The following is a 20,738-nucleotide window of genomic DNA, read 5'->3' on the forward strand; positions in this document are numbered from 1 at the left end:
CAACGACCAGACTACACAGCGCAACAACCCAGAAGACAGAAATCTTCATACTCATCGCCCTGATGACGGAGGCAGTATGACCTCTGAAACGTTGGTTAACATCGACCAGACTACACAGCGCAACAACCCAGAAGACAGAAATCTTCATACTCATCGCCCTGATGACGGAGGCAGTATGACCTCTGAAACGTTGGTTAACATCGACCAGACTACACAGCGCAACAACCCAGAAGACAGAAATCTTCATACTCATCGCCCTGATGACGGAGGCAGTATGACCTCTGAAACGTTGGTTAACATCGACCAGACTACACAGCGCAACAACCCAGAAGACAGAAATCTTCATACTCATCGCCCTGAAGACGGAGGCAGTATGACCTCTGAAACGTTGGTTAACATCGACCAGACTACACAGCGCAACAACCCAGAAGACGGGAATCTTCATACTAATTCATCGCCCTGATGACGGAGGCAGTATGACCTCTGAAACGTTGGTTAACATCGACCAGACTACACAGCGCAACAACCCAGAAGACGGAAATCTTTATACTAATTCATCGCCCTGATGACGGAGGCAGTATGACCTCTGAAACGTTGGTTAACAACGACCAGACTACACAGCGCAACAACCCAGAAGACAGAAATCTTCATACTCATCGCCCTGATGATGGAGGCAGTATGACCTCTGAAACGTTGGTTAACATCGACCAGACTACACAGCGCAACAACCCAGAAGACAGAAATCTTCATACTCATCGCCCTGATGACGGAGGCAGTATGACCTCTGAAACGTTGGTTAACATCGACCAGACTACACAGCGCAACAACCCAGAAGACAGAAATCTTCATACTCATCGCCCTGATGACGGAGGCAGTATGACCTCTGAAACGTTGGTTAACATCGACCAGACTACACAACGCAACAACCCAGAAGACAGAAATCTTCATACTCATCGCCCTGATGACGGAGGCAGTATGACCTCTGAAACGTTGGTTAACATCGACCAGACTACACAGCGCAACAACCCAGAAGACAGAAATTTTCATACTCATCGCCCTGATGACGGAGGCAGTATGACCTCTGAAACGTTGGTTAACATCGACCAGACTACACAGCGCAACAACCCAGAAGACAGAAATCTTCATACTCATCGCCCTGATGACGGAGGCAGTATGACCTCTGAAACGTTGGTTAACATCGACCAGACTACACAGCGCAACAACCCAGAAGACAGAAATCTTCATACTCATCGCCCTGATGACGGAGGCAGTATGACCTCTGAAACGTTGGTTAACATCGACCAGACTACACGGCGCAACAACCCAGAAGACGGAAATCTTCAAAATATAGTCATGTTTATTGACCATGTAAGAAGTTTTTTTTTCAGAAACCTTGGTTTCGCTATGTCGCTCTAAGAAAATCCATTCCCTTGCGTGCACAGAAGTTAAAAATGCGTTGCAGAGCTATGCTCGTGCTGAATATCATGTCCAAAATGACGTATACCTGTTTCTCGAGAAGTAGGTATAAGTGGAATTTAACCCGTCCTGATGACAGAGGTAGCAAATACCTCCGAAGCGTCACTCAGTATCTGTACGGCGCAACATCCAGAAGACAGTCATTTTAATTCTTGTTGCCGTGAATACCTGAGACCTCACCAGAAAAGGGCTGTAAGTGCCTCTGTAACCCCTCTTAATCTCCTCAGACCAGGTGGACGGACCTCTTGTACCGTCAATACACGTCTTTCTATTGCGAAAGGAAAGAGAGAAATCCTTAAGATATGGATACGCTTTTGTTGCTAATCCCCGTTGGTTCGTATGTTTTTATGAAGGGCAGCCACCATTATCGGGAATGAATAACTTCAGGGAGAGCTTGTGGCATAGCTCCGTCCGCCTGCTTTACGTGAATAGATTTAAAAGGTTAGACACTGCACGAATTTCTCAAACGCATTCTTTACAAATCTTCTTGCCGCATTGGCTGTGATGTTCATTTATTTCATACACATCTGTTTTTTAAATGCGTAGCTTATGGACTAATTAAGTCATAACATAATTATATATCTGTATTTTATTACTTATAAACATTATATAAGATTTCTGTAATAAAAGCTTTTGAAGTTCCCTCTTTAAATACGGCTTAGGGTCCATTTGAAGTTTTTACACTTACGGAATGATAGCGTTATTATTCATTTCGTTAGGGTAAATAATTTAAACAAAAATACCTAGGCGTAGATAGGTAGGGACAGGCTGTAGTGAAGACTGTCTACATGGTTATGAATCTCTTGATTAGCTGATCTTCTGTTATCTTCACAAAGAAGACTGATTCACGTAGGAAGTTAGTTTCTTAATTAGTTACTTATCAGTTAGTTAATTAGCTTCTTCCCTTGACTAGTCTTGCATTTTTCACAAAAGAAAATCTACCACTTTTGCGCATACCTCCCAGTAAAATGATATAACTGAATCTTAGAAACGACTTGAAACACTTGAGAAGTAAACATTGCCAAAATTTCAAATTGTCCTCTAACGAAAGGCGATTTAAATAGCTTAATGAAAAGTAACGTTAGAGGCACTCGTTTTGTGTTAGAAGGTCACGTGTAATCAGCTGTAAACTCTATTGCATGCGGTCTTCGCGTTGTTTGGAGCCTTGGGCTACGAGGTAACTGGTTTTCTGTCCACGATATTGCTTTGTGAAAGTCAGTAGCTTTATGTCTTCCACGAAGAATCTCTTCATGACCATCGTAGTCGTCATCACCATTTGACAAATAGTCAATAGATATCTGTACTATAATTTCTTAATCATTTCCGCGTGTATTTATGTTTTGTATGATTCTCACTACAAACGGAGATTATTTTAAGCAGCGTTAACCAGTTGGTCTTAGTAATGTTGAAGAGTTGTGTTTTCTTTGCGGTACGGGTTGGGTTCTTAAATATTACACGAACTCCGGCTTCAAATGTTTAAGTAGCGCTGTAATTGTTATAATATATATATTCCTATACCGCCACGGTGGTCTAGTGGTTAGAACGCTGGCCTTGTAATCCTGGGGTCTCGGGTTCGATTCCCGGCGGTGCCCGAATTTATAACTTGTGTTGGGCAAGGCCGTGGTCTAGGCAACACGGAGTTTTCCTCCGTGGCATCCCAACAATTACTCCACTCACACACAGAAGAAGGCAATGGCAAACCACTTCTGGATCATCTGCCAAGAACGTATATGAACAGGTCCCAGTCCGAGAAAAGGATGGAAGGATCCTGTTCATATGGACCTGTCGTCAGACAGAACACTAAATAATAATAATATATTCCTACTGAAGTATATTCCGGTCTGTTTCCAGCAGACCATAGATTGCAGAAATGATAGTAAACCACATCTTCACGTCCTAAGCTACGGGTTACTTACTGTTCGTCTCCAAGACTGTTAACGAAGTCCTTGAGGACTTCCAAAATTCTTAATTTCCCATAATATGGACTCATATGTCAGGGCATTGAACTTAAGCACGATTGATTCATGACTCACTCATTTTTAGGTGGGACTGGACTTTCCTGCTTCCTGTAATGAACTGTGTACGTTTTGCGATATATTCGGAAGTTTAATTTTACACTTAATTTGCGTAGTACCACGTTCACCTTGGAGTTAATTTGTTGCAGATACAAAGCTGCTGTTAAAAAAGAAAGAAATCACAGTTCGTGCAGAATTTATTGCATAGGCGACAGTTTTTGTTCGTGTTATGTAACACAATTTTTTTTTCAGCGCTGAAAAGACTGTTTATAGTGAGTGTTTCGGGCACTGACTAGAAGTATAATTTTATTTCGTATCCTGCACCATTTTATCCCCCGATGCGCCGTTTTTCTTATTTGGCACTCAATTTAAAACAAGGATTACTTTGGAGCGACACAGATCAGACTTAAATCTAATTTCAAGGCATTTATTATTAAAACCCTTCTACACGACCTTCTAGCGTGTATTACGTTATGCATCTCAAGTATGTTTTGACCTGTAAATGATAAATCTCAGGTGGGTATCCATGAATAAATATATTCGTTTGCTATTGGACTGAACTAATGTCTATATTATTACTGTTATTTTAAGAATTTTACAGCAGATCAATTATTGAGTTTCACGTTGCTTATTAACATACTTCTAATGCTACTATTGGTGTGCCGATACGAAACTCGTCCCCTCCCCAGTAAACCAGATTTTTTCTTCAGGTAATTATCAGTTATGCCACATATGGAAACACGAATAATGCTAGTGTCATTAGATAGCAGTCTCATACCATTTTCGGAAATAAAAGAAAACTTTAGTCATTTTTATCTTGAAGAAAACTTATATTATGGCTTACAAGCAATGAACAAGTGCAAAATAATATTCTGATTACGGACGTATTAAAAATTAATCCGCATTTTCCGGTAAAAATGTGTGCATTTGATAATTCGGAAATACGACCAGGACCGTATTTGACAAAGGAATGCTTGTTCTTTGTCCATTTCTGCGGTGTAACGGTCGGGTCATAGCATTACTCCAGTTGTTTGGGGGTGGCTTTCTCCCCCCGCCCCCTCCCCACCGCTTGCTGGACACATTTCCACACGTTCAAAAGATTTATTTTTTCCTGGTCCGAGTGACGCCGCTCTCTTTTTTACCGAGCATTGAAGTCTCTTCTAGCGACCACACGTGTTCTGGCTAGCTGCCCTGGCTGCTATCCATCTTGTGGCTGACAGTTACAAGTTGCGTCATGTTGCACACTCTCTGCTCGCATGCTGGAAAACTAGAATGTGTAATGGATGCATTACACGAGTGATAAAACAGGCAGAAACCAGAAAGGAATCAGACCTTGCTATGCCTTACATTTAATATTATTATTATTATTCGTCCTCGTGTTCACCTGCAGGGACCGAGAAAACCACGGAAAACGTCATTTAGGATAGCCAGTGAATTCGAGACCACCGTGCTCGAACATTTTGGCCTCTTTCGATTACTGATCAATGTGGTACAGCAGAAACTTTTTGGATGGTGTCGTCGCAAGTAGAGAACAGCCCGAAAGTCTCAGTTTCTGTAATTCTGAGTGTACAATAGAACATTCAGCATTCAGACGGTAAGCATAAGAGATTTTAACCAGACAGCGTAATGAAATCACGTGACAACTTACCTGCACATTTGATAGAACCTCGAGTTTCACAAGAAGCTTGGTGGAATGAGGGAGGGGTTAGCATTGAGATAAAGAAAAGAAACTCGTATGATAGAAATAAAACATGTCCTTATTATGCCAGAGCAGTAGGGTTAACACGTTATCATTAGTTGCAGCCCACACAATACGCACCTCGGTTACAATTGAGATGATTATAGAGGTCTCTGCGGTGCAGATTGTATCGTGTTTCACAACCACGCCCTCATGTACGCAACATCAGTAGCGTTTGCAGCGGTTGTAAAACTGTGGTACACGAACCACCATCAAGTAAAGATAAAATGATCATGTATCATGGCAGACATCGGAATTCGTCTGACGTTAGAAGTTGGCTTCACGGTTCGATCGCCTTCGCTCTCGACTAGAACCTGAGATTCAGGTCAATTTTGCCTTGAGGGAAACATAACATTGTTTTGAATTTAACAAACTGACCAGATGCCCTAAGATCCATGTTATTAATTAACCAACTCTCTGGCAGCAGAACCCGAAGACTCAATACCGCCCGTCATTGAACATGATGCTGGTTGGCACTGTGCAGAATCTTGGACTCCTAAAATGCTTCCGGATAGGTTCACGAAATCAGTGCGAGTTAAGCGGGAACAGACCTGTTGGTAATAAGCAAATCATCACTCTAAAGAATTTACATTTCACAGCTTCGGAGTTTATCCTTGTTCCTTGTTCTAATTTCCTTAAAATTTCATTACGTCTAAAAATATCTTTCATATAACAGTTACAGATCTTTTTCTATTCACTGTCTACTGAGTGCCTGCATAATTTACAGGTTATCGCCGTGTTGATTGGAAACTTTGTTAACACGGCATGGCGCGGTCTCAGGTTGTGGATCATTGCAGCAGTCGTGCACAGCCGACAAGGGATGGTCCTTTAGTCTGGGGGTGGTGTGGTAGGCTGAAAACTCCTTACATTAAATAAAAACCAAAAGGTTAGAAAATTACTTACATAAATCTAGAAAAAGATAGAACGATAATATTAAAATTTATCTTTGGGAAATATGTGGGGAGGGTGTGGATAGATTCTTGTGACTCAGGATACAGACCAATGTCGAGCTGTTGTGGACAGAGTGAATCTTTTTATTCCGTGAAATATGGGGACGTTCTTCAGTAAATAAGTATCAGTTCCTCAAAATAGTATTTGGTGCATGTAATGTAGTTCGATTCGAGTTTCGTGTCTTAATTAATTTGTTCGAACCAAAATTTAATTCTGTCTGTCTGTCCGTAGGCAACTTTAGCTATACTAGTAATACCTGTCGTGGTAGTGGAGTTAGGGCACAGTTCATTTCTGACTTCAGCTCTGTATGATGTGAAAGGTTGGTCATGTAGTTTCGTACGTGAAATATGACGACAGGGTCTGGGCATTATGCGTTCATTTTAAGAGTTATGTGTAAGGAACTCATTTGAAACCAAATCAAGTGTTCTGCACCTTTGAGTAAACTGTCAGGATACACCCACAACCGCGGGAAGAATTACGAGGTGACGTCACCGGGTACAGGTGAGTTTCAACCAAGCTTTTTCTGCAACGTTTGCGTGTCTCAACATGTTCCCCTAACTTTCTTGAGAGTGGTAAAAGATGCTTCCAAACATTTTGCTGTTTCCCTTGAAAGTGATTCGAGACTCGTTCCAAGATTTCTGTGCTCAGAAACAGTACTGAGGAGATGCTCTGACCGAAGGAAGTGGTACCAGCGGAGGAGAATCATGTAGCATATACTCGTTACGTTATATAACACGTTAAAGGAAACAAGGTAAACAAAGTTTACAAACCTTAAGAGAAATCATTTGGCACACCCAGAAAAAATATTAAAATAAATTAGTGCGAAATTGGGCACAAGGATATGGACTGGATATGGTACGATTTTGTGAACAAGGCGATGAGCCTTCGGGTTTTAGAACAGCAGGGAGTTTAATGAGGCTAAACTTTTCAATAGACTCTGTGACATGACTCAGTTATGAAGGGTGACGTACCCTACTCTTGAACAAAGACCAGCCATTTCCAGCTGTCACGATGTTGAAAATTTGCAACATTTCTCTAACAAAAGTTAACTTTACGCGTTTCCTGATGATCCTTTGAAACAGACGATGTTCCCCTCGTCTCTTATGATAATTAGTTACTGTGTTTATCTGTATTACGTTCTGTTTTGGTGTCAACCGTCCGGAAAGAACTCCGAACCCTTTCTATACGCTCTGACAAGTTAGTGGTTCAAATAGCCCAGAGTTTGATTCTAACCACTGCCATTAGTACAAAAACACAGGAAACAATATTTCATTACCATCAGGAAGAGGAAATATACACTCTTATTTAGTATTTGGGAGGTCCAGTGCTCATAACCCGGACTGCAGATCCATTACCTTAACTGAGATTTCTCGTTGTTTTACTCTGAATAAAAACCATCTTCTGTGTAGACGTGATAACGAAAAGGTGAATCTGACCTTGCAGAAAATGAACAGCAGGTATCCGGAATTTATTCATTATCAAAACTGTCATCATTATCAGCAGCAGCGTGATTCATTTCCGGGTGACTAATAATGTCGAACGAAGAAAAAACTTTTTTTTTTTTTTTGGAAAATATTAGTTTTTGAAAAATTGTTCATGTGTGATGACCGGACTGAAATCTAAGATGCAGGCGTGTGTAGGCCAGTAAGAAACAAGCTGAGACTTGCGAGGTAAGAGGTAAGGACTGCAGGCAGGTGGTGGTGGCGGCGACCCTGGGAGCGATACATTCCTTCAAGACGTCTTGAAAGGTGCAGGCAGGGATACTCTACACTACTGTACAGCTAGCTGGCTACCATCTGCTGTTCCTGCTATGTGTGGGAACGCTGGTCGGATGATCGTTCCCACGATTCCCTAAAACACCCGCTGCAGCTTAACCCTCTTCCCCCCCACCCCCCGCCACCACCCACAAACTCGTGTCGGGCACACACCTGCCACGGGTCCTCATGCCTAACACATGAGCGCTTTCGGTCAACAACGGCGTACGTCACGCCGATTCGATTTCTTCGAGGAAGTATTCCACTGCTCTGAATATTTTTTGTAGAATCGAGCCTTTTGCGTAAGAACTTGCGCCCGTTTGGCTTTCTTTGAAAGATGGAGTCTGTTAGAATCTCCGAACGTGTGCTAACCTGTCAGCCAAAAGTCGGTGTTATCACCCAAGAATATGTTCGTAAATGTTAGGTTCTCACAGCGTTGAATGTGTGAGCACATTCGACAAGATATGTACGTACTGACTATTGGATTGGCTTATAACATGGTGCAAAGCCGAGCTTTCGTGATGAAATCGAGAGACCTTGCAGATACATAACAAATTTAATTATATTAATCAGCTGCATAACCCTCTGATGCACTCATATTTACTTATTGATTATTCCATATTTTAATGATGCTGTTTCTGGTGCATAGGCTAATTAGTTTAAAATGATATGGAAAGATTCGTGAATTGTGAGCAGGTAAACATTTTAGACAAAGTGAGGATATTCTGTAGCGCAGCCGAGGTTCGAACCGGGTAAGTTTGAGGTCTGTCTCATTGCACAAAATACGGAATGTCGTGACCGAGTTATTAGCACTAATGTTTTGTGTGGGAGAGGTCCTGGGTTCAGTTCTGACCTGGAGACAGCTAACCCTGACACGTTTTTCCTGGTTTTCCTTATTTCCTTCACGCAAATGGAGTTAGAGCACCCGAAGTGCATGGCCACAACATATTTCTTCCATATCCTTCTCAGTTTATTAAACGACACTAATCCAGCCTGCTTCGTTAATTATTTAAACATTCCAGTGTAGTACTCGAACTTGTAGGGGTTGGGTAATTTTGTACTGTAACTTTAAGGAAATCAGTTCTGGTAAGAATTATTCCTGTTTGTACCTTTATTTTTTATAGTAATGTGTGTATTTTTCACAATGATATGAATTGGAATAGAAGAAGCAAATGGCACTAAAGACCATCTTGTGGGTTCTGGCCCAGTGTAATCTGCTAGAAGTTTGCCAGCGTTTCAGAGGTCCCTTCTGCCTCCATCATTAGGGCGATGAATCAGCCGCGCGCGTGAACTAGGTTGAAAAAGTCAACTGCCTTTTAGTTTTTGAACGGCTCTAATTAGTTTATGGCAGAGATGTGCTGTCTGTATTTATATTTAAAACCTTTTATGGTTCCAGCTATTGTAAATTATGGGTGAGGGGGTCACAATTTCAGTTTGTACCCGCTCTTAAAGCATAGTAAACCCTTATAAATGTGTACTGACAATTTCCTCGTGGTAGACTTTTTTTAATGAAAAATAAAATATTTTCAAGCAGTTCGAGGTATCACCCTCTTGTAGTCTACTGAGAAGAATGTGTCAACACAGAATTACACGGGAATGTCTCAATGCAGATTTTGGGTCTACACTCTTAATATTTAATTTGCCTCCCAAACTTTTTGTGAAACAAAAATGAACTGCAGGTTCTGCTTCTCCTTCAAGCAAACTTTTATGTCGAGTTCGAATTTCAAAAAAACTCACGAAGAAATAACATTGTATTGTTGTTTATGTTAATTAGGGTAGTCATGGACCAGTTCACCGCTCATGTACGTATGTCGCTTTTACCCTCAGATGCTCCCCCCCATACATTTAAATTCCCCCCTTCTTTTCTTGGTCTGACGACCTAGGCTTTCCGATACAACACTATAGCAACCTTCCCTTCCCTGTTAACACAAAACCTTTTATCCAAAACCTCCCCCCCCCCTGTTTTTTCTTCCTTTGCTCTGACGTCACGACCCGTGTGGTATAAATGCGAGATGGGGAGTGTAAATTGGGATCAGTCCGAGTTTTCCAGCGTGTTAGGAAGTTGGGTGATATCTAGTCTCTTTCGAGTGAGGTATCACGTGTCTTGTGTGTGTGTGTGTGTGTTTATTAATCACAGCGGCTGACGTTGTCATAGCAACAGAACCAATATGTCTGCTGATAACAACACTGTTACACCAGTAAAGAAAAACTTCAAAGCTTTCGCCTTGAAAATGCATCGAATCAAAAAGGTTGGTTTATCTGACGTACTTTGTATTTTCTGTTCGTGTTTATAAACTTTGTAACGTGAAAAATGAAACTAGTTTAAAAAAAGCATATGATTTTCCTTAGCCATCTAAATTAATTAATACATTAATTTTTAAGCGGTCCCGAAATTAGTTTCTGATTGCCAAGTCAGTTTTTAATGTCTGGTTTAATTAACTTTATTATATTAACTGCAACAATTTTGTTTTGATTTTGAATAGGTGACTTACAAGTCTGTATTTTTGTTGTTACAGATACTGAAGCCAGTGATGAAGCTTCTTCATAAGCAATGTCATCGGTTCGAAGCCCGGGAACAGCATATCCCGGCTCCCCAGTCTACAACAGTGAAACCACAACTTACGGATGAGTCGGAAACCTTCCAGAATTCTGCAAATGAAGCACTGGAGTCTCGCCTCCGCGACGACCTGATTCAGAAGTCCGAGGAGGCGGGCGGTGTGATCGGTGTGTGGGTAGAGGGGAGGATGACCTTGATTCCGGTGACACGAGGTCGCCAGCACATCCCAGTCCCAGTTCATTTCGCTTGTACGCCATCTGGGGATTTCGCTTGGACGCCCCTGCCCGACAGTGACGTATGGTGGCGTGGAGGTGTACAGACAACAGGACAAACAGCTGAAGAACAGGTTCCGTCAAGCAGGAAAATTGAACTTGAATAGTTTCAATGAGCTTAATTTTTTAATCAGTACAGCTGAAAAAATTACGAGTACCTGAAACGATTCCTGAAGCGAACTCGATGAAATGAAACATGCCTTGTGAATGATCGACATTAAAATGTGATAATAAGTTTAATGACTGAGTTTGCTCAATCATCATCGAAAACAGTATACATCTGAAATTTTTAAAACACGTTGAAGTAATCGTGTCTGTTTTCAATTGAATGAAAAATAGCAGTTTATTTTAAAATATCATTTGAAACAATGTTGAATGACTGATTCCTCAAATTGTACATACCTACTTAAAGTGAAATGTGATATCTATTTAGAGTAATATTTGCCTGTGATGTTTTTAGCTTTAATTCAATGTCTGCTTCTGTCTTCCATGTGTAATACTAATGTTCACATTTCATTAACAATTATGAAAATAAAATAAGTTTATTGATGAAAAGTGCTGTACAAAATAATTGTTCTCGGTCAAAATAACCTAAACTATACTTTATATTCCCGCCTTCTTTCCATTCTCCATTCGTCATAAGTTTGCTTGTGGATTTGAGCGAATGACATATTTGTGAAGGAAGTTAATTAGTAAGTTAAAAACCTTATTTGCATTGCTGTTTAGAAATATTTTTGAGAAAAATTGTATTTTAGTGACCTGAAATTTTTTATGTATTTACGAAAACGGAAGGCCATCTTAACTTACATGATAACGGGAGTAAATTTAATTAAGTAAAAGCAATAATCGAAAATATTGTCATTCCCTTATTAATTAAATAAAATAACTTATTGCAACTTTGTCACTTATTACATAAATCTTTCATTGAATTTTTATATAAGCCATTAATTCAAACTTTGTTGCAATTAAATAAAGAAATTAATAACTAAATATTATTCTTATATCGTAAAATAATGTATAATATTTTAGTGTTTAACGTGACATTACGTTGTAAAATTTTGAGTACATAAAACTATTTTATAAATTTGGAACTTTGCATTCGAACATCACTGATTGCACAGAAGTGACATAATATAAACGTCAGTGCTGTTCGGGTTATTGATGTCACAAATCAACAAATTATCGACGGGGTGCCTTGTGTGTAGGCAACTCAACGATCCGCAGCGTCATGCAGGTCACAGAATCGATGGTGGCAACGGGGGTAACGAACTTCGGTCGCCGTGTACAGGTGCTCCAAAATATATATACACACATTGAATAAATGAAATGGGACATTTTAATAAACTAAATTATTACATACGTAAGCATTGCACGACGTGAATTAGCGAATATAATGAGTTTATTAAGTGCAGACCACACAAAGTTCCATTCTTAAACACAACACGCGGAGATTGATAACCTAGGTAAAAAAATTCCGTAATAAGTGTATACGTATTTTGGGGCCGACTGTAATTTTACAGTCCTGCCGCCCACTGTCACAAGGTAGTCGCAATGGCTTGATTGGTAAAGTAGGTCTCTGTACTTTTTACCTTGCCTGTCGTATCTTGGACAGAATTTGCACAAATTTAAAGTTTGGAATATAACTATGGTTGAATATCCGTGATTTCTTGACTTCGGAACTCGGAAGAGGGGGGGGGGGGATAATGTATAATCAGTGTTTGACCCCATACACTTTTCCTCGCGGAAATGGGACCTTGGAATCCATTTGACAGGAGAGTCCAAGAGAAGAATTCTTACCTCTGCAATGTTGTCCAGGCTTACAGTAAAATATCGAATAAGTGAGGGCATAGAATTTTTATAAATCTTAGTCAAAAGGAAAGATAAAATGGACGAACCGTTAGCCGAGGCCAAGTGCTTGGCACCTTGATTTAAGCATTCGGGAGGTCGCGGGTTGAAATCTCTGTCCGGACTGAGCGCTTTCGTGACTCATGCTGAGTCTTACGAAGCAAATACAAGAGTATCAGTTCTGATCACGTCGGCGAGCTACACGTAGTCGGGAGGATAATATTAAAATGCATCTTAGGGAAATAGAATGTGAAGTTGTGGAGTAGACGGTGAGCCTTAAGAGAAGGTAAATTCTTGTGCCTGGGGATAAATACAGCCCATACGTTTTCGTAATGCCATGTTTTGTTTCTGTCGTTTGGGAAGTAGATGAATGTTGTGAATCTCACGGAGTTATTATTATTAAGTGTTCTGTCTTACGACAGGTCCATTGCTCTGCTCAAAAAAAGCTCTCCAGTTGTCCCTATTCTCGGCTTCTCGCTTTAATTCCTGGAACGTCATCTTCTTTCCTTGTTTAAGGTCGTCGGTTAGCTGTATCAATCTTCTTCCTAGTCCTCTCTTTCCTTCAACCTGGCCTTAGGTACTAATAGTTGCAGATTTTAGTAACTGCTGCACAAAATATCGGAATTGGATGGTAACTGAATTCTCATTGCCAGAAGGTCTTCGTTGCAAGTATTTGTTTTATCTGGTTACAACAGTGTTGAGGTGAAAGTTTTCCGGTGACAGGTCTTGATAGTTGGTTCATCGTCTTCACCGTCTACGTCCAGACATTCTCTCATCCTCATCCATAAAGCCGGTGGGTTTGACTCGTGTATTTCTCTGAAACTGCCATCCCCTGTGTACTCGGAGGAGTCATTGACTGAATTATCTGCCACACGTCCCCAAGTCCGGAGTCAACCAGTTGGCTGGTCACGGCTGATGAAACTAATCTTTTTGCACGCCCGTTAGCTACCTGCGCGTTTGACACTTACAGCCTCCTGTCACACTTAGCCAAAAGTTGTTATAACAGCTCTCGCTGCACTGAAGCCGCTTCTCGTACGCGAGATCTCGCTACCCCCACTCAGGCCCAATTAAGCTGAGACTTTCTTTCCAAACAGAATTTTACTTCGTGCATTCTGTTACGTGCCGCCCAGGGCACGAGGCCCGCAGATTGGGGAGTCAGTGATCAAACACCAGTCGTCCTCGTGCTTTCTTTTTTTTTCTGTACGCGGTCAGTTTGTTTAATTTTCTATTTTTACTCCGCAGTAGTAGCGCCTGGTTTTCTACTTCCCTGCTGCAGGCAGTGATTACTGATTACTTTCAGAGCAAATAATAGAGCGTGCAGAAGGGTACAGTCACATTCATTCTGTATAGACCTGCTTCAGTCCTTGAACCAGTGAGGACTTCACGTCATCAATAACTAGTTTGAAAAGCCCGTTTGAAATTCAGCGGGGGCCGAGTTATTTCCTCATCAACTTTCTCCTTTCCTTTATCCCTTTTGTACTTTTAACCACTCACATCTTTTCTCTCGTGTTTCCTTCTCATTCCGTTTACATCTCAAGAGACATACGCCTAAATATGAAGAAATACCACCCGCACTACGTCTTTTACTACTAGCGACCGAAACGTCTTCACGCTCATTTTATCCTTATCAGAAGGACGAGCGGGCACTGCCTGGGGGCACGAAAGAGAGAGAAACGAGAAGCGTGAAGGTTTCGTGATCGGCGACTGAACTTCCCACGTGCTAATGCGATCACGAAGAAGGGACTCGTGTGTTCGACGGAATACCGGAGGACAGCAGGGACAGGTGTGTCGGCGATGACTGTACGTCAGTCGCCAGCATTCCTGCAGACGACCAAAGCGTGGCACCCACTTGCTTTCCCACGGTCCGGAGCTGCAAGCTGACGAACTGCTGTTGCGCCCACTGGCCGCGCCGCCAACAGGCGATCAGCACGCGCAGACGCGGAGGCCGGGGGGCGGTGGGGCGGTGGGGCGAGGGGCTATAATCACACGGGCTGAGGTCGTCGGTACCTGACAAATAAAACATGAAAGGAAGTTGTGGTAAAGCTGCGACTGTGCCAGAGCCGAGGTATGGAAGTGAATCTCCGTAGCTGGCGTGGACAATAGCGAAGAGAGAAACATCCTTGCAGGGAATCGAACCTGATCTTCCAGGTCGAAGGAACTCACTTCTCTGACTGAAAAAAAAGAGAGCGAAGAACTTGCTGTTGATCCTTGCCTTATTTAACAATGCTGTTTCAGCTACATAGATTGTCTTTGGCGGTCGTTAAAAGGGACTTAAGTTAAGACAAATCACTTTTGACTTAAGCCTTTCGTACTGAGCACTGAAAGGTGTAACGTTGAATGTTACGATGACTTTGAACAGTGAATTATAATGGGTCAGTAAGGAGTGGGTCATGTCTGTTTAAAGGTAATACCAACAGATAAGATGCCGATTATGCTCGTCGGGATTGTAAGGGTTACCAATGTTTCGAAGGAACTTCTTGCTTCCATCTTCAGGGTAGAAGGCCACAGTCGAGTAAATTTCGCTTACCAAGAAAATTTTACAGGAAGATATTTGGGTAAACAAGGGGTGATGTAAGTGAGAAATATAGAATTAATATAAGGCATCAAAACAACAACTAGACACAACACGAAATTTACATATTCATTATTTTTCTGTATTTCCGATGTAGGTCTACTATATATGATGTTTGTCACGCGTTGTTAACGTCATGGAACCTATTTTGTACCATATATTTAAATAATTTATTCAGTTAATTTCCTTTGATGAATATACATTATGAGAAAGTGTTGTTGGACGAGCTCGCTGTGAACAGCACGGGAAAGTTCGTGTGCACTAAGTGAGCTTGCGCATTGAAGATCACGACCTCAACTGAAATTCATGTAACTGTCCTGTGTTCAAGATGACGTCAGGAGACAAATTTTTTAAATGTAGGTTTTTGGGGTCTCAGTACGCTTATTTAATTGTTACTGAACCTAAAAGTGGAGTGGAGCCTACTCAAAATTAGGTTTAATTAGTTAAAATACCGATCAGAGTTGCTATTATACTGACCGAATCAATTATTGATCTGTATCTATAAATTATGTTCATTCATCACTAATATTTTATAACTTTTTAACGTTTTCTGAACTACTGAACTTTACGCAGGGAGAGAGAGAGAGAGAGAGAGAGAGAGAGAGAGAGGCGTCGAATATCAGCAGTAAATCTGACGCAACAGTTTTCGACTTCATTCTCCGCAATTACGAAACGTCTGAAAATCCGGTTCTCGTATTTAATACGACCGGTAACCAAAAACGTCCCGGAGCACGAATCGACTGCTGTGGTGTGTGGAGGAATGGTCTAAGGGAAAAATATGGCTGTCTTCTGGGTAGTAGCGATGACTCATCGTCCTGATGATGGAAGCAGCAAGGACCTGTGAAACGTTTCTGAACTTGTACCAGAATACACGGAGCTACAACCCAGAAGACTCACCGCCGTGAAACCCTCACAAACCTCACATGCTAATTGAAGAATGTAGCCGGATTGATGATTGATGATTGGATGGATGAGAGGGTGGATTGTTACCAGAATGGGTGGACGGTGACGTGTACACTGATGACGACGCCAAGCGTCTCAAAAGGAGGGAAACGGTCTCTTGACATTAAAGTGGTGGATAAACTGGTAAGTGCAGTGAAGCCTCGACGAAAATCGCGAATTCGGGTTTCTTCATCTCTGCCAGTGCGATAAATGCCATTTTCGCTCATAACGCGGGTAGCACTGAAGCTGTCCCCCACCGAAACCCGCGACCCCCGCGTCATATCGTGGTTTCAATGTAATTACTACTGGAGTGTGGACTCACTTTTGAGGAATGCATTTCCTGCTGACATTTTGCAATGAAGTGCGCGTGGAGACCGGTTCTGCCTTCTCGGCAAACTTGAAGAACCCGGTTCTATTGCTCATGGGGACTGCAATAATTCCACGTATTACAAGACCAAATGCTGTTGAAAATTGTGGGATGCAATGGAGAATGGGGAACGATTAAGTTGGCTTCCAGTGGCCGCCTTTGTCGGAAAATGTATTCGAATCCTCAATAGGCCTAATATCAATCCCAACAGGGTGTACAAAAAAATACGTGGGCTCCAGTTTCGAGTGAGATACTCCTTTTTCCCATGTTTTTTTAAAGGAAGTTCTGTTTTCTTTTTTACATTTCTGATCTTTATTTTCGGAATCTCTTTCGCCTTTTTTTTTTCAGCTCACTCTATTTCAGTGGTATTCAACCTGGGGTACGCGAAGACATCTTAGGGGGTACGTGAAATTTAAAAAAATATATATTATTTTATGATAAACACTGAATAATCAGTAATGTAATTTATTTAATTTATTTTAGATGTAGATTATATACTATGTATAACTTGAATTATACGCCAACAAATTTGGGGGTACAAAGTTGAAGAGAAATTACATCTGGGGGTACGCGAACAAAAAAAGGTTGAATACCGCTGGTCTATTTCACAGGGAGGTCTACTGAATTGAAATCGACTTACCTGTATCGTTTTGAGTTGTAACTCATTCTTGAATTTTGTATCAGTGGGTATAAAATTTAAATTGACCTATACAGAAATAGCCACGGTGGTCTAGCGGTAATCCTGGGGTCTCGGGTTCGATTCCGGGCGGTTGGGCAAGGCCGTGGTCTAGGCAACACGGAGTTTTCCTCCTGGGGCTTCCCCGGTTTCTCCGTGGCATCCCATTCACACACAGAAGAAGGCAATGGCAAACCACTTCTGGATCATCTGCCAAGAACGTATATGAACAGGTCCCAGTCCGAGAAAAGGATGGAAGGATCCTGTTCATATGGACCAGTCGTCAGACAGAACACAAAATAATAATAAGATGAGGTGGTCTAGCGGTTAGAACGCTGGCCTTGTAATCCTGGGGTCTCGGGTTCGATTCCCGGCGGTGCCCGAATTTATGACTTGTGTTGGGCAAGGCCGTGGTCTAGGCAACACGGAGTTTACCTCCGGGGGCTTCTTCCCCGGTTTCTCCGTGGCATCCCAACAATTACTCCATTCACACACAGAAGAAGGCAATGGCAAACCACTTCTGAATCATCTATGAACAGGTTCCAATCCGAGAGAAGGATGGAAGGATCCTGTTCATATGGACCTGTCGTCTAAAATCGTATTAATCCAAAAGAAATCTTCTTAATCTTTGTTTTATATAGAATGTTTCCCATCTAGCTATTGATCGTCGTTCGTTTGTTTTATGCAAAGAATCGATCTAAGAAATAGTCTGTACGCGGCTGGCGATAAGATTGATATTAACGGAGCTTTCACCACTGACATCGACATTGTTTCATGGACTGAAACCTCATTTCCGCACAGTGACGGGAGCTGAGACACGGCGCTGTGCGTCTCTCTCTCTGCGAGAAGGGCGAAACATCTGGTACCAGATGAAAGATGTAAAGATGATCAGAAGGGGGTGGTGTGTGGGGGGTGTGAGGTCGCGGCACTCCCTTCTGGCATGCTGCTACCAGCTTCGGTATGCGTGGGAACACAAACCTCCACCACACACCCTATTTTTTTTTTTTTTAGAAACCCTCATACCCCACCTTTATAAATGTCTCTCCCTCAACCCTGTATTTATAAATACTGTGACAGAAGTTTGTCTCAGGGAACGAAGGAACAAAGAACATAACTGCTTGGGGTGAACTTAAAATGGGAAGGCGTGAATTATTACGAAAAATACACAAAACATCATGTTTCTTGCTTTACTTAAATGTAGATGTTAATTGAAGTCTGTCTCAGAGAAGTTAGGCAATGATACAAGATTTAAGGTAGTGTGTTGGCGTAGTAAACGAATAAGGAACACATGAACAAGAAATGTTTCTTATTTTAACAATACTTTGCCGCCTGTACACGTTACCGAGCGTCAAATGAGACATGACAGGGTAATTAAGATTGAAAAACACTTCTCCAATACAAAGATCGACTAGCTAATGCTGTTTAAGGAAGTAATCTCTAAAAATCCAGTTTTTGCTGACTTTTAAACTCGTACATAAATTTATCAATAGACTCTAAAGCGTTAACCGTTTTAAGGACAGTGTTAACTGTGTATAACCTACTTAAAACGTAAAATCTCTGTACTTTTGATAGAGTATGCCTTTGGGTTCTGTACGGTTCGTAAGGTAAACTGAGATTGTTTCCAAAACGAATTGATCTTTGTAATGCAGACGCGCTCTGTTTACTTTGAAGTAGGAACTGAATTTGTAGATATCATTTAGATGAGATTCTGCTTCAGAGGGTGAAATAGTCGAATAATATCAGTGACCTTCCGCCCTTGGGCAGGATCAAATGTGATTAGGCGGGCCTCTCTAGGAACATTGGCTCTAACATTCGTCATCAAAGTAAGTACATGTGCCCATCTGGGGGTAGTTATCACGTGGAGCAATGTCATTTCAGCAGTCATTTGCAGAAAATATGAAAGAAATATAATGTCAGAGAGTGTAAGCTCAGGATAGGGTCCGGTGGTTGGCTGTTGTGGTTGGTATAATGAACCATTCATTTCCATAAAAGACGGAGAATTTCTTTACCAACTGGGCAGCTGCTACCATTCTGAAGGACTTTGCTCCGCGGAGTTGGTTGCTACTTAAGCTAAGTGTAAAAGTGTTTTAGTATGCCCAGTTTCGCAGTGTAGTCTCATAAGAACTGACAAATATTCCATTACAGAGGTAAGCGTACTCGGAGAGCTCAGTCAATACGTTGACTGACTGAGTACTCGACAACCGGGGTTCGATCCCCGACAGGGGCAAAATATACTTCTAGCCCCTGCGTCCAGACCAGCTCTGGGGTCCACCCAGCCTCCTGTCCAATGGGTACCGGGGTCCCTTCGCCGGAGCTTAAAAATTAATGGGAACTCAAGAAATGTTTTAAATAATGCACATGGTGAGATCTGAAATTGTGACTTTTCAATAATAATAATAATAAAAAAATTGCCATGGAAGATCTTAAAGCTTCGAGGATTACCGTTAGAGTTTCTTGTGATGGATTACCTGGTCGTAGTTTGTCATCTCAGAACGCCACACTTCCAGATGTGTTTCTAGTTTCGTGTCATCCTATACATCGCGAAGATAGGCCTATCTCGCGGACTGCCACGTACCCCCCCCCCTCCTGCCCTCCCCCTCCCACAGACTGGCTTCACGCCGGTTGCAAGCCTCGCCAAGTCTTGGACCGTGGGAACACAGCCGGCCATGGTTTGCAGGCGATTATTAGGGGGGGCAGTGTAAGGAGAAGGAGAAGCCAAGCGAGCACGTGCTCCGACAGCTCCTGCCTGGTTTCTCGCTAACACAAGAAGGAAAAAGAAACAGAACAGAATGAGACAAGAAAGTTGTGGTATTTTAAAGGGGTTTAAATTTCGCGATGACATTCCATGGACATTTCGGTTAGAAACAAAGGATTTTTACTTTATAAGAATCTGTATATCATAGCCATACACGAATATTACGGAAGTTAATATTAATTAGAGAACGTTGGGTTATGCCATATTTGAATGAAATACTTTTTGAAAGAACGAAGCAGCGAATTTTAGACCACGTACAAATAGATTCTTGTGACGCACAGAAGGAAACTGGCGAGTGTTCGACCACCTGCCAGATTTTCCCACAGTCAGCCAGAGGAAGTGTGCGAGAGAGAGGGAGGTAGTTGGAAACGATTCCATTGATACTGGGTCTGAGTCAGCGGCAGATGAAGGTTGGCACAGATTGACCCCAAGTCGCGGAAGTGCGGAGGAACAACTGAAATAACCTAACCTCACACACACGACTGGGATAAGGTCGCCTTTTGTTGTTATCAATTGGACCGCTCGAACGCTGAAGAATAGGATCGTACCCAAAAAATCGGTTATTTGGACCAAACTTAATCTGTACTTGCTGTTCGAATTTCTGATCAAGATGACACCAGCGATTTTTAATTTTAGTAGTAGATTTGTGGGACCAAATTTTGCATTATTTAGAATTGAGAGGGTCTGGGTAGATTTTCGACCCGGAAGTCGCTAATCCTGATTTGGGATTATCATGGGTTTCCTTGGTCACATCAGGCAAATTCTGCAACATTATTCCGAATCCATGATGACGACTTATGAGGGGCAAGGCTACAAGA

At 41.8% G+C, this 20,738-nt stretch overlaps 1 protein-coding gene across 1 annotated transcript; it reads left to right on the forward strand.

Moving 5' to 3' along the window:
• The first annotated feature begins 9,975 nt into the window (after positions 1-9,975).
• Positions 9,976-11,318, forward strand: LOC110841276 (uncharacterized). The gene is made up of 2 exons (XM_022086668.2): positions 9,976-10,183; positions 10,451-11,318. The coding sequence occupies exons 1-2, from the start codon at positions 10,103-10,105 to the stop codon at positions 10,868-10,870; spliced, it is 501 nt and encodes a 166-aa protein (XP_021942360.1). The 5' UTR covers positions 9,976-10,102; the 3' UTR covers positions 10,871-11,318.
• The last annotated feature ends 9,420 nt before the right edge of the window (positions 11,319-20,738 follow it).

Source organism: Zootermopsis nevadensis, unplaced genomic scaffold (genome assembly GCF_977971745.1).
Source record: "Zootermopsis nevadensis isolate Lab colony 2312 unplaced genomic scaffold, Znev_1.0 Znev_ptg000030l, whole genome shotgun sequence".
Classification (NCBI taxonomy): Eukaryota; Metazoa; Arthropoda; class Insecta; order Blattodea; family Termopsidae; genus Zootermopsis; species Zootermopsis nevadensis.